A 14,861-nucleotide genomic window follows, 5' to 3' on the forward strand; every position below is an offset into this window, starting at 1 on the left:
AAATCAATTGTAAATGTGCATCAGGGTTTTATAAGACAAAAAAAATTTTTTTGTAAAATAATTACAAAACTAATCCTCTGGTAAACTTCAGTTATTGCACTTAACAATATAGAACAAGCATTTGAAATGGCACTCTGAAATTGGAAGCTAGACATACCTTGAGATTGAGATGTGCACTATTATTGAGGGAAGAGATCTACTGTTCATAAATTCCTTACATAATATGTATTAAATTCTATAGTCTTGATAATATTGGTGGATTACAGCTCCATCAGCCTTGCCCTGCAAAGCCAGTGACGAGAGATTTGAAACTTGGATTCCTACATCATCTAAAGGGTCACATGTTCACTGTGCCTTTCAGTCATTTCTGATTTATGTTGACATTAAGATGAACTGTCCTTGAATTTTTTTTTTTTATTTTTTTTTTTTACAATGCAAGAGTTTGCCAATATCTTCCTCTGGGGCTGAGAGAATGTGACTTACCCAAGGTTTTCCGTGGCCAAACAACAATTTGAACTAGTTGAACTCAACCACTACACTGCACTGGCTCACACTTTGCTGAAATGGATATTTGACTGTATGGTACTATGCAGGATGTTAGTATAGCGTTGATTTATTCATTCAAAAAATATAAATCCTTAATGCTGAAAGGGAATTTACAGGTTATAAGTACACAGGTTTTACACATTTAATAATTTCAGAGCGAATCATGTTTACATTCTGCTCCTGTAAACCCACCTTAATACAACACATGCAAAATGACTGTTACATTATTCCTGCAACCAGGAATAATCTAACAGACCCATTGTTACTTAAATAACTATAGTTTATGCTGTATAGCAATTACATTACGTTCTTCTACTCTTCCTTTGTTGTAGAATTTCACTGACCTGTCTGAAGTTTATAAAAGGTGTGACACTCCTGACAAGCTTATTTCAAATGGATGCCCATTGGATTTGATTGAATTTCCTATTTCTAAAATAATAATTGAAAAAAATAAGCACCTGAGTGAAGGTCTCCAAAAAAACAACTCAGATGTTACACAGATTTCTCCTCAAAAGCTAACTGTTTTTCTCCGCCCAGGTAAGTGATATAGCTCATATGTTTCATTATTTTCTTTTCTATCTTTGTCCTTGTGTTGTGTTATTCATGTTGTCTGTGTTAGCTATAATTCACTTGGGCAGTTACAAATGGGTAAGCCGCTCTGATAGCCTTGACTGAAGAGTGGGGTATAAATAAATAAGTGTTGTTGTTGTTATTGTTATTACTATTATTATTATTATTATAGTTATGTAGCTAAATAGTGACTCCTACCCAGCTGTTCCCAATTCCCACTTACTGGATAGAGGTCTGTGCCTCTATAATTTGGGAAGCAGCTGACTAATTGTCTCACTTCCTCCGGTGAGTGATCTCCATTGAGACAAGCAGAAGCAGAGTCTCTGTTGCAATTCCCCTTCATGCTGGCAATTGTCCAACAAGAAGGTGGGAAGGATTGTCAATCAACTGTTTCCAGATCAGCAGGGGAAGAGACCCCTCTTGATCTCAGTGGCTGCTGTCCAGTAAGTGGGGACTGGGAAACTTGCACAGTCTCTTTGTATCCCCTAAACTAGGAAATAGATGGATCATGAATACAAAACAGTAATGAATGCATAACTTAGTGGGTTACAGCAATTAATTATATGACAGCTAAGATCATAGGCTTACATTCAATTATTCCATGGAACTGGGAGTCAATCTAGATTTCAAAGGACATTCATATTCAGCCTTCCCACAAGGAGATTTTCTTATAGATATGACTTGTAGATTGATCAATCCAATGGTCCATCACAAAACAAAAGACATTAAATGCAAGATATATAGAAAGGAAAATCCTATTCTGTGACAAACAGACATCTGTCACCACTCTGGGTGAGCATGGATGCTGGTCTGCTGTTCTTCCACCATCCAAAGTGGCTGGATTCAGAGGATGGTTGCTGGGAACAGGTGGTTGGGGTGGTGAGACAGGGGCTTGAACAGGAAATATTGTAGCTACTTCTAGCTATATCTCTCAGTACAGGTTACATTTTTAAAAATTAGGTAGTCTAGACCCATTTTGCAACCCATTATGGGCATAGAGGTGAAAAGTGATCACCATCCCTTCACAGTACCCCCATCTAACCACTAGCATAAGAAACAATACAGTATATTAAAAGTTACCTATTTATTTTTATGCAAATTGGGCTTTTCCATTATCACCCATTCTAATAGAACATGGCTAAACAATACCAGTCACTTAAATTAGTGCATCCGCTTCTCTGCAGCCAAATGGCTATAGATCCTGTTGTTCTTCTTGTTGTTGCTGCTGCTGCTGTAAATTAGCTTTTAAAACATTTAAACCTTCATAAATCTAAAAGGGCCATTTGTGTCTCGTCAGCAAGAAAATGATAAAAAAAATCTAAACCTAATCTTGTAGATTTCCTTTCATGGACCAGCATTAACCATTGTTTATATCAATACCCACTGCCATAATTTTCAGGCTTATACTAACATTGAGCTATCAGCCACTATAAATCGAAGAATCTTAGAGTTGGAAAAGACCCCAAGAGCCATCAATTCTAGGCCCCTGCCATGCAGGAAGACACAAAGAAAGATAACATTCTGCTTCTGTTTAAAAACCTCCAAAGAAGAAGATCCCACCACTCTCCAAGGCAGCATGCTCCACTGTTGACAGTTCTTACTTTCAGGAGGTTCATCTTAATGTTTGACAGTGCCTTATGCACATACCCCAAAATGTTGGGTGAGGTGCAATTCTAGGCTATCTTAGAGGTCATTCTCCTTGATGGCCTAAATTTCAGGTGGCTCAAAGCTTACTGTGACAGCCAGCATGGTGTAGTGGTTTGAATGTTGGAATATGACTGGAGAAAAGGATTTGAATCCCTGCCTGACCATGAAAACCCACTGGGTTACCTTGGGCAAGTCATGCTGTCACCTCAGAGGAAGGGAAAAGTACCCCCTCCCCCCAAAAAAACAAATCTTGCAAAGAAAACCCTGATTTAGGGTTTCTATAAGTTGGAAATGACTTGAAGGCACACAACAACAACAACAACAACAACAACAACAACAACAACAACAACATCTACTGTATGATGCGCCTTACCATTTCTTTATTAATTTCTATAAGATGGCTACAATTGTCAGGCAGTGCTATGCCTAGCACTTCCTGTTTGGTTGGCTCAGAGATTCTGTCTTTCTCTGACCAGAGAAGAATGAACATATGGGAATTTTGAAGGCAAATAGGGTTGCTTAAGTGAAAATTGGAGAGGGCCCCAGTAGCTTTCAAAGAGAGAATTTCAACAGGTGTTGCTTGCCTTGCAACCAGGTAATAAGCAACGCCTACTGAAATTCTCTTTTCTAGGCATCCCTTTCCAGTTTTCACTCTGGCATCCCTTCACCATAGTGGTTTCCTCTGTTTGTCCTATAAAACAGCTAGCCTGATAACTGGAGGTGAGTGTGGAAACCCCATTTTGTATCAAACTAGACATTTCAACTCGAGGTAAATTATTTCTTATTTTAGTCTGACTGTTTTCTCAAAATAAATATTTTTTCCATTACTTTAAAAGTTGCACATATTTTTTTCACTTTTTAAACTGGAGTGCTACCCCAACATATTGAGATGAAATATTGTCATGAACTGCCTTGTTTCAAAAACCTCCAAAATATAACAAGAGTAAACAGATGCAGTCAATATTGCATTTTCCCTTTCCGTCTCCAACCACAGCTGCACTAATTTGTTTTCTATTTCCCCTGGGGCTTTGCAAGGAAATGAAGAAACAATACAGATCAATGTTCGTCAGACTGAAGATTATCCAGTCGACCTGTACTATCTCATGGATCTATCAGCTTCCATGAATGATGACCTGAAAACCATCAAGGAACTGGGTTCTACCTTATCAAAAGAAATGTCTAAACTCACAAGTAACTTTCAGCTGGGATTTGGGTCATTTGTAGAAAAACCAGTTTCACCATTCATCAATACTCTGGCAGAAGAAATACAGAATCCTTGCCGGTAAGTAGGCAAAAGGTCCAACTAGGTTCAAATTTTCTTTTTTTTAATCTCTATTTTAAGCATTCCCACTGAATGTAGTGGGATTTTCTACACTAACTTAGTTTGATAGATTAGGGGTTTTCTTTTCTTTTTTTTTATTTGCCCCCACGAGAATACAGCAGAGGCTGCATTGCAACAGTAGGCATGTTTATGTCTTCTGCTGCTCTCTGTATTACAAAAACACACATTTCCTATTCTCTCACACATACAACCTAAGCATGTCACTCTTTGCTACTGGTGCTGAGACAGAATTGATCCTTCAAGAGCTGCTTTTTCAAAGATCTCTTGCCCACTTGAGGAAAGTGGCACCCAGATTAGTTCACTTTGCTCAGCCTTGGCAGATCCCAATAGAGGTGCCTTTCTTTTACATCTCCCTTACCTGAGAAGATGGTCTCAGCAGGCCACATGGGGAAGCCTAATGTCCCAAATCTAAACACAGGCAAGAGAGGCTGTTGTTGTTGCTGTTGCTGTTGTATGCCTTCATGTCATTTTTTATTTATGGTGACTCTAAGACAAACCTATCATGGGGTTTTCTTGGCAAGAATTGTTCAGAGAGAGTTTGCAATGAAGCTGAGAGAGTATGATTTGTCCAAGATCACCCAGTGGGTTTCCATGTCTGAGTGGGCATTTTAAATCTGGTATCTCCTAGTCCAATTCCCAAACCATCATACAGTCCACTGTTTAACTATCTGTGGAAGGCAAGCTCCGGGGGTTTCCAACTATATCTCACTGGCTCTTACTTTAAGTTTTCACAGATGAAAACTGGGACAAATGTGGCCAAGCAACATCCTTTTTGGAGGTCTTTAGTATTACTATGTTTTTACACTGGGGGGAGGGATAGGGGGTTTAGAATTTTAACTGTATCCTCTTTTATTGTTGTAATCCGCTTGGATTCCAAGTGATTAAGCGGAATATAAATAAATATTATTATTATTATCAGAGTGGTCACGATGGCAAAAATTATTAATGAGGAAGAGCACACAAGCTAGGAGAGATTTCAGCTGTTGGGTTTTGCCTGAGCTAACTGGAAAGGACAAGATTCCATCCCTCCTCTCCTCTTCCCATAATTGATGCAATTATGCACTGAGTTAACTGAGTGCAAACTATTTTTTCACTTTCAACGCAGTTGCAGCACTTGCCCGCTTCAGGGTGTCATTGATGCATGGCGTTGATGCCACACATCGTGATGACACCTTAAAGCCGCCTGGAAGCCAGGCAGCTGCCCAGACATGGGTGGCTTCAAGGCTCTCCAGCAGCGCAGCCTTTATATGCCACATGCTGCAAGAGTAGCTTGAGGCCTCCATGGGGCAACAGCAGGGTGACAAAAGTCAACTTTTTGCTGGCCGAAGAAGTAGTGGATCTTTGCCACTCCTTTTTCAGCCAGCTTCAAGGCAGATTGGAGCCACGGCTTGTGGTTGCCATGGCCCCAATCCATCTGGAGAAGCGGCCGTGGTGGCACAGTGGTTAAATGCCTGTACTGCAGCCACTCACTCAAAACCATAAGGTCGTAAGTTCAATACCAGCAAAAGGGCCCAAGCTTGACTCAGGCTTGCATTCTTCCGAGGTCGCTAAAATGAGGACCCAGATTATTGGAGGCAATTAGCTTACAGTTGTAAACCACTTAGACACTGTTAGTTCAGTATGAAACCGTATATAAATGAAGCTGTTTGTTGGTTTGTTTTTCAAGTCACTGCTTCAAGGCCGTCTGTTTTGGCCCTAAGTGAAAGACAAAGGAAACTGGGAGAAGGAGAGAGAAAATGGGACATTTTGAAAGCAGCAGAAAAAGTTGAATGTTGGAGATTTAATCAGGACTGTTCCTGCCAAATCAGAACAGTTAGAGGGCATGTAATACTTCTATGCTTTTGAAAACTTGCTGTTTACTGGATAAAATATTTTTGGAACAGTAATCCTTAAAAAAAATCAGTGGAGGTGGGAATGATCATCCAAGGCATTTGTAATGAGGAAGAAATTCTCTGTTTCCTGGGAACCCCACATGGTGGTTTGGTCCTCCATCTCGATGGGCAGAAAACCCCACTTGCTTTTTTATTGCTTCTCCAATGATGCTGGGAACAAGAATGGAGCATTGCAAGAACATGTTAATGAAGACCGCTTATCCAACATCTGATCATCCAACATACCCAAAACAGATTCTATGATAAGATCCAGAAACTATGCCAACCCCAGAATTGGCTTGTTTTCTGCAGCTCCAGAAATTTAGGGCATGGAGCAATGGGTGCAAACTACAGGAAAAGAGATTCTATCTCAACATTAGAGAGAACTTCCTGGTGGTGAGAGCTGTTCAGCCATGGAACACGTGGAGTCTACTCCTTTTTGGAGGTCTTTAAACAGGGGCTGGATGGCTATCTACAAGAGTGCTTTGATTGTGAGTTCCTGCATGACAGGGGATTAGATTGGACTGGATGGCCCTTGAGGTCTCTTCCAACTCAATGATTCTATGAGTCTATGATTCTAATTGAATGAATAGGTTCAGAATCGAACTCAGCTGATTGGCTTTCAAAAATCTTTGTAATACTCAGGTGCACAGTGCCTTATGTGGTTGTTACTAAAAAAAATTGTGAGCAAATATACAACATAGTATCATTTAGAATATTATTCTACCTAGGGCAAGACCCTTTGTGGTGTAGTGGTCTGAATGCTGGACTAGGACTCCAGGAGAACAAGGTTCAAATCCCCACTCAGACATGGAAACCCACTGGGTGACTTTAGGCAAGTCATACTCTCTTAGGAGTTTATCACACAGGAGGAATTTCTCTTAATTTTGAATGAAAAGAAAGTGGGACCAGAACGCATTCACATGAATTCGCTAGTTCAGCAAATTTACGTGAATTCGAATTGCGTTCAAACTGACTTCCCATTGTCCAAAAATAGGTTGCCATTGCCAGAAATTGCATGTGATAGTCTATCACGCAATAACGTGAAATCCCAGGATTGCGTTCAGACTGACTTCCCATTGGCCGAAATTGCATGTAGTAGTCTATCACGCAATAATGTTAAACCCCATGATTGCGTTCAGATTGCCGTTGGATTATACTTCCAATCTCATTTGATAAACTCCTTAGTTTTACAGGAAAGCAATGGCAAATGTCCTCTGAATATACCTTGCCAAGAAAGCCAAGTGAAAGGTTACCATTAGCCAGAGTCGTTCTGAAAGCAAATAACAAGAAAAAGAATGTAGTATTTTAAAAACACCTCAAAATTATAAAGTTTCCAAAGTCAATAATCAAGCTATGTTAGCTTTTAAGGAGCTGGGAAGGGTGCATTTCAAGGACCATGGAGGGCTGAATCACCACTGCTGCGTACTAGGGTTTTTTTGGAATGCAAACCCTCCAAATGGTCCCCCATGTACTTGAGGGTCTTGGAGACAGGTTCACTATGTTTTCAGGCCCACCTACTTTATTTTAATCTCCAGACAGGTTCTTTTTGTTGAAAATGAGGATCTGGAAGCTTCTTAGGACCTCAAAAAAGGCACTGTGGGGTTCTAAGCCGCCTATTGACCACACTGTCAACACTGTTGTTTTAAGAACTTACAGATATATAAATCTGTATCATAGGCTAGTAGTAGTAGGTGAAAATAGTCAAGTGCCATATCATTCTAATATATATGCACACCATTTTTATTTTACAGAAGTGTCCCACATAACTGCTCACCAACATTTGGATACAAGCATGTTCTGTCATTGACCAGTGATGCCGAGAGATTCAATGCTATTGTGAAAGAACAGAAAATCAGTGCAAATATAGACACTCCAGAGGGAGGCTTTGATGCAATTATGCAGGCAGCTGTGTGTAAGGTAAGGCAATACATCTGCTTAACATTTAACTAGGATAAATCAAAATAGCTAAGTACATATTATCACTATTTTCACCTCAGCCAAAAACTTTCCTCAAACACCATCCTAAACTGAAATTGTATCCATGAAAGCTCATGCTAAAATAAAAATCAGCAATCTTAAAGGTGCTGCTACATTCCCTCTTTTTCTCCTTCCCCTCCCTTCCTCCTCTATTTGTTTTCAATGTTTCTGTGCTCAAAAGTTGCTTCTCAGTCTAAATATGTTTACTTTCTACAATAATGGCATGGCTTACAATAAAATTCTAACAGACAATTACGTAATTTTAATCAGAATGCTCTAGGCTGTAAGCCTGTGTGAGTTTACTTTGAAATAAAGCTCATCAGACTTTGTACAACCTGTTTCTTTTCAGTAAACAGTACAGACATGGATGGTTAGGATAGGTGAATGGCTGCAGTGATAAATGTTTAAAGCCTGAGATAAAATGATTGAAGCCTGAGATTCTTCACTCTCTGTGAAGAATCACTACTTTTATCACTAAATATCCACTTCAGTACATTCTCTTATATTGCTTATCATTATATGCATATGGGGAAATGTCTTCATGTTACATGTCTTTCAGCTTTTTTTTACAAGGTGAACTTTAATACAATATCTTCTATACTTAGCATTTTAATCACATTTATCTTTGGCTAAAGGAAGATGCAAGCAACTGGTTTTCTGAAGTAAGACATCAGTTGAATGGAACACGTTTCCACCACAACAGTGGTGAAAGTAATGTTAAAATAATTGCAAATTTTTGAAATATGATATACCTTATTAATTGTAACTATCATAAAATTACTTAAACGCAAATATTACTTTTAATTCCAATTACCTAGATACATGTTTACTTAGATTTTAAGAATTCAGCTTTTATCCTGATGCCCTAATCACTGTGTTAGCTCATATCACATTGCTTGCTGAATTAATTAGACATCAGTGAGCAGCACTGGTATATATTTGAATTAAATAAATTATTTGAGGCATGTTTCATGATCATCATAGATGATACACAATTGTGATTCCATCAGTTTCAGCTTTCCAACGTCTTCCAGATTTGCTCCTTTAAAAAACTATAGTATGGCGTATTAAATGGAAGACTCTCAAAAGGCAGAACCGAACAGAGTTTGGAAAAGGTACCTTTTGAAATAAGCTTCCAGGATCCCTCAACAGTGACAATGCTGGCAAGATAATTTGGGGAGTTGCAATTTTTTAAAAAGAAAAACTTCCCCATACTATAAAACAGATCATTACATCCTAATGAGGAAACATTTGGTACTTACTGAAAAGGCATATCATAAAATAAAAATAAATCATAACAGAAAAGTAATTTCTTCATTTGCAGACCATTCTAACTGTGATATTGTAAGAAACTGTTCTAGCAAAGTAATATCAGGATACAGAGCTACACTTTGGCAAGTTCACATTATATATTTCCAAACATAATGAGCCCAGTTTAGGACAGGAAGCCAAGCTCCTCATCTAACAGACTAACAGTTTCTCACTGTAAGATGCATCTATTCTGATCAGTTCAGATACAAATTGCATCCCATCTCAACAGAAGCCTGGAAATCCTTCAGCCATCTTGTTATATTAAAACCTAATAATTGAAGAATTTTGACATTGCACATCCTGTTTACTCTTTGCCACTCTCCACGTAGATGAATATTAAAAGTGCTTCTGGTAATGGCAGGATCTCTTCTCTTCACAGAAAACTTCTTCTTGAACAGAATGTTTTTGTTTGATATAGCCAGTATCAGCTATAAATACACCACTTCTTAAGTATCCATGTATTAAACTTGATGAGGCATGTAATGCCTCTGAGTTACTGAAACAAGCTAATGTATTTCTACTTGGGAGTCCCAGCAATGATGGGTCTTTCAGACATAGCAGCTCTTAATGATATTGTGCATGAGAAGTCATGGAAAACATAATAAGATACAATAGCATTATAGCATTTACATTTCTATACCACTTCATACTGAACTAAGCACTCTCTAAGTGGTTTACAATGTGTAAGCCGATTGCCCCCAAGTTGGATGCTCATTTTACTGGCCTACCAAAGATAAAGTGACAGGAATGATATTAAAGACCTAACAAATGAATAGTTACTGATTTCAGGCCCATATACATTTGGGAAGGAGCATAGGTCCTATATGTTTTAGGTCCAGACTATTTGAAAGATGGTATCTTCTCCCACCATTTGGAAATGCCTTCTACAGGAGGCTAGGCTGGTCCCCTCCCTGCTCTCCTTTCACCAGCAAGCAAAAATCTTTCTTTTAAAACACAGCAGGGACATAGCCAAGGGGGGGTTCTTGGGGTCTGGACCCCCCTCTTCCATTAGAAAAATGAATGGTGTGTGCTGCTGCGCTGCCGCACTCAAGCTCCACTATAATGGTGGCACTTAGTCTGGACCCCCCCCCTTCCCAAAATCCTAGATACGTCCCTGAACACAGTCTTTTAATATGTAGTTGTGCCCAGGGAGGCTTCTTGTCGGGGCGTTTGCTTTTGTATGTTCTTAATAGTTCTATATTTTAAAGCTAGTATATTTTAATTGATTTTATATTTTAACCTGTTATATTAATGACATATTTTTAACTGTGTTTTAAAACTGTACTATTTTTTTCAGTCGTAAAAGTTTATTTCATTTATAGTTTGAAGAAACTACAAAAACTTTTTTGTATTAAATAAAATTGTTTAACTATTAAACTCTGCCTAAAGCTGGCAGCAACATGTTTTTAAGCATCTGTTGTCAGCCACTTTGGGTCCAATTGAGGAGAACTGCAGCATATAAATAAATTAAATAATTAATTACTAGATCAGTGGCAGAGCCCATGGTTTGCAAATGGAGGGTGCTGGAATCAATCTTTAGCACATGCAGGCTGGATAAAACTCCCATTTGAGGACTCCTTCAGATTGTATTATGGGAAGTATGAGTTCTTACAATACAGCTTCCTTGGGTTTATAGCAATAGCAACAGCAAGTGCATTTCTATACCGTTTATCAGTGCACTTAAGCATTCCCTAAATGGTTTACAATGTGTAAGCTAATTGCCCCCAACAAGCTGGGTACTCATTTTAGCGACCTCCAGAAGGATGCCAGGCTGAGTTGACCCTGAGCCCCTGGCTGGTATTGAACCCACAACCTTGTGGTTTGTGAGTTAGTGGCTGCAGTACTGGCATTTAACCACTGTGCCACCAGGGTTTGCCAGCTGTTGCTTCTTCATCCTTTCATCCCATTCTTTTTGTGGACTGTAGCAGTTTCTTGGGTCTGCACTAGGGCTTCTCAAGGTATTTTTTAAAACTGGAGCATGGGTTACTGAGATGGTCCTGTTGTTAGAACAGCAAATTTCCTTGTCTCTAAATTTTTATTTATTCATTTATTTATTTATTTATTTATTTATTTATTTATTTATTTATTTATTCTATAGATTCATAGTGAGTAAGTGCTATTTCACTGATGCACTATAAGTCTAAAAAAATAATTTAGAAAGGAAGGAAAGAGAAGGCAATATATTATTCTGATATGTTTAAGAATTTAAAAAGAAACCTACTTGAGTGTAAGAATAAAATGTTGCAACTGGTGCTGGGAACTGACAAAAATAGTTCAGAAAAAAGAAATATTTTTTTTTTGGAAAATACTTTTTTTAAATCCATTACAAGAGGAATGCTGACTCTCTACCTTTCCATGTCCACAGTATGAAACAGTGGTCTGAATGGGCCAATATCTGACTGTATACAAATCCTTTCTCTGTGTTCCTGTGAGAGATTTGAAGTAATGTGTTGCAAATAACAATGTTTGCTGAAATACATTGCTTGGGGGGGGGGGTAATGCATGGGAGATATGCTGTTTTCATATAATAAAGTAACACCTGGTATCACTGCTAATTTTTGAGAATCACAAGTAACATTTATTCATTTCTTTTAAAATGGTAAGTCTATGAAATCTTATGCTACCAACTTCTTTCACTCAGTCTCAAAGGTCCTACAAGATCCCTTTGCATACTGATCCAGATTAACATGGCTATGAAGATTATCGCACCGGGATTAAAACGTTCCCCAGTGCATTCTAATGTGCATGCGCAGGGGCACGCACGGAGCATGATGAAAACCCGATGGGCCCCAGAGCGCTAGTTTACTGCACACAGGAACGCCGCCGCCACCCCCACCGAGTGTTCCCATTCCGTTCCTATCGAGTTCCAGGGGACGCCATTTCTGGGGACGCTTTGAAACAGTTCCCAGAAGTGACGTCCCCTGGAACTCAATGGGAACGCTCAGTGGCGGTGGCGGCGTTCCTGTGTGCAGTAAACTAGCGTTCTGGGCCCCATTGGCTTCCCATCATGCTCCGTGCACGCCCCCGTGTGTGCACATTAGAACGCACCGGGGAATGTTTTGACCCCGGTGCAATAATCTTCTATGTCTTTGAATTCCAGTCCCTGTTTACTAGTAAATTACAACACTTAAACTGAATTTTCACATAGAATATGATGTAGTTTTGCTCACTAACAGAAAAAAAATTGATATAGAAATAGTACACATAGATTTCTGTTATATACTTTGTCATTGCCTATTTACATTTTCATTCCAGGAAAAAATTGGGTGGAGGAATGATTCATTACATCTGTTGGTGTTTGTGACTGATGCTGATTCCCACTTTGGGATGGATAGTAAACTAGCAGGCATCGTTATTCCAAATGATGGAGAATGCCATTTGGATGATAATAACGAATACTCCATGTCAACTGTTTTGGTAATGTGCTTCATGCTTTACACAATCCTCTCCCATTATATCATTTTAAAATGTTCTAGAAATTAACTGTAGGAAAGTACAGGATCTATGGGTCATTCTCAACAGAAAGACCAAAATTATATATTTATTATTTATGTCACAGTACGGCAGAAGAAAATCCCATCTGACAGCTGAAATATCCCACTCTTCTCATTTGACTGGCTGGGGGATTCTGGGAGTTATAGTCCAGAAATGAACACTTTCACATTCTTCTAACGGGCAAGTCCTTTGGCTCCATTCCACAGATATCAAACATCTCTATCTAAAGTTAGGGTTGGCCTGTGTTTTATTGTTACTCTCGATTTTGTAAATTTATCAGTAATATAGCATAGGAACATTTTAGAGAGTATCCCATTTCATTTAAACTTGACCAGTCTACAAAGAGCAAACATCATAAATAACTCCTTTATCCTTTTGTAGAAACAATGACCTTTCAGACTGTGGGTTTTATCACTTGAGGCTCTTCTCCCACGAAAATTGTTTTCAAAAGTGCTATGTAATCAGGACTACTCTCTTCTCTATCACACCTTCCTAATATTTCCAGCATTGTAACCTTTGTTCACACTAAAGCTTTATCACATGCAGTATTTGGCACTACCAACCCAGTACTGCCCCTTTTCTTAGTTTGGCACACATGCGTATGCATGCGCGAACACACAGAGACCCTTCTCCAAAATATAAATTAAAAGCATTCTTGCATTTAAATTTAAATGGGTCTTTTTTTTCCTTATCAGAGAGGGGAGTCCTGATTTAAGATAGATTTGATTAATTGCTGGCAGATGAAAGCCATCATCTAAAATAGAGATTAATCTACCAAGGGGATCTTGTAGCACCATTGAGACTAACTGTGTGAAAGTTAGCCTCAAAGGTGCTACAAGATCCCTTTGCATACTGATATTCCAGACTAACACGGCTAATTCCTTGGATTAATTTGTCAGCAATTAAACAAGTCCATTCAGGCAGGAACAGGCAGAATAATGAAATAAATATTGTTTTAACTGTAAGTAGATTAGCATACTCTTTTCAAAGAGCCTTATCCCCAATGGGCACGTTTAAATTTGCAAATGGGTTTTATCCTATTTACCACGGCTGGGCGAATGCAGCCCATATACAGCCCAGATGCCAGCCAGGCTTATTCTGTGGCTTTTAAAGAACAGGAAAAACTGTTCAAAGAAAAGTTTTTGAAAAGCCACAGAATAAGTCCAACTGACAGCCAGGCTGTATATGGGCTGCATTTGCCCAGCCACGAATGAATACGGTAAACTCATTTGTAAATTTAAACATACCTCTTTCCAGTCAGGGATAAGGTGCTTTAAAAAGAGTGCGCTAATCTCCTCTTTTCTGCTTACATTTCTAGGTGTGTTTGCATGTGTGTCTGTGTGAGTGTGAGAGAGAGAGAGAGAGAGAGTGAAAGAGAGACAGACAGACAGATGATGGCAGAAACTGGGTGACTCCTTTAGAAAATGGGGCAAGATGATGATGGGCAGTGAGCAAAACTTTCCCTTCTTGGCTTCTCTGACAAGCCCCAGTTGCGGATGGGGGTGTCAAAGTCATTTGCCAATGGATTTTTTTTTTCTTCATGGAGGGTTTAAAAAACCTTTAAAAATCTCTCAGGGGTTCAACCACCCCTTTCTTAGCTGGATCCGGCCTTTTGAGGGTGCAAAAAGGAGCTGCAAAAAACAGTTCCTTTCTGCACCCTCAAAAGGATATACCAATGGCCCACTGTACAAAAGGGCCAAAACCAGGGACAGTTAAAAAAAAAGATGCAAATGTTTACAAGAAACAAAATATATTGCTAGTCCTATCTAATCCAGTGCATGCAAAGACCTCAGTTTCTAGGATTTTCTGTGTTATAAGCTTTTCTTTATAAGGCAGGAAACAACATGAAGCAATTTTGATTCAAAGTTTGGCTGTTCAAATTAAGATCAATTTGTTTTTCTTGGTTTTTTTCAGGAATATCCAACTCTGGGACAATTAATAGACAAGATAATACAAAACAATGTTTTATTAATTTTTGCAGTAACAAAGGAACAGGTTCATTTGTATGAGGTGAGAGACATAAATCTTATTTGTCTGAATGTCCCTCCTTTGTTTGCTTCTTAGGATGAGATGTTTCAGAAGGGAAAAAAACAGTTTTT

General features: G+C 38.8%; 1 protein-coding gene across 1 annotated transcript in view; it reads left to right on the forward strand.

Annotated features, from left to right (window-relative positions):
- The window catches only part of ITGB6 (integrin subunit beta 6), a 53,324-nt gene that overhangs the window by 10,225 nt on the left and 28,238 nt on the right, over window positions 1-14,861 (forward strand). Inside the window, exons 4-8 of the mRNA XM_089523311.1 lie at window positions 879-1,083; window positions 3,799-4,045; window positions 7,731-7,896; window positions 12,523-12,684; window positions 14,677-14,772. Of these exons, the coding sequence (XP_089379437.1) occupies window positions 879-1,083; window positions 3,799-4,045; window positions 7,731-7,896; window positions 12,523-12,684; window positions 14,677-14,772 (876 nt within the window). The remainder of the gene's footprint in view (window positions 1-878; window positions 1,084-3,798; window positions 4,046-7,730; window positions 7,897-12,522; window positions 12,685-14,676; window positions 14,773-14,861) is intronic.

This window comes from Sceloporus occidentalis, unplaced genomic scaffold (assembly GCF_023333645.1).
Source record: "Sceloporus occidentalis isolate IW3139 unplaced genomic scaffold, rSceOcc1.0.p SCAF_4, whole genome shotgun sequence".
NCBI lineage: Eukaryota > Metazoa > Chordata > Lepidosauria > Squamata > Phrynosomatidae > Sceloporus > Sceloporus occidentalis.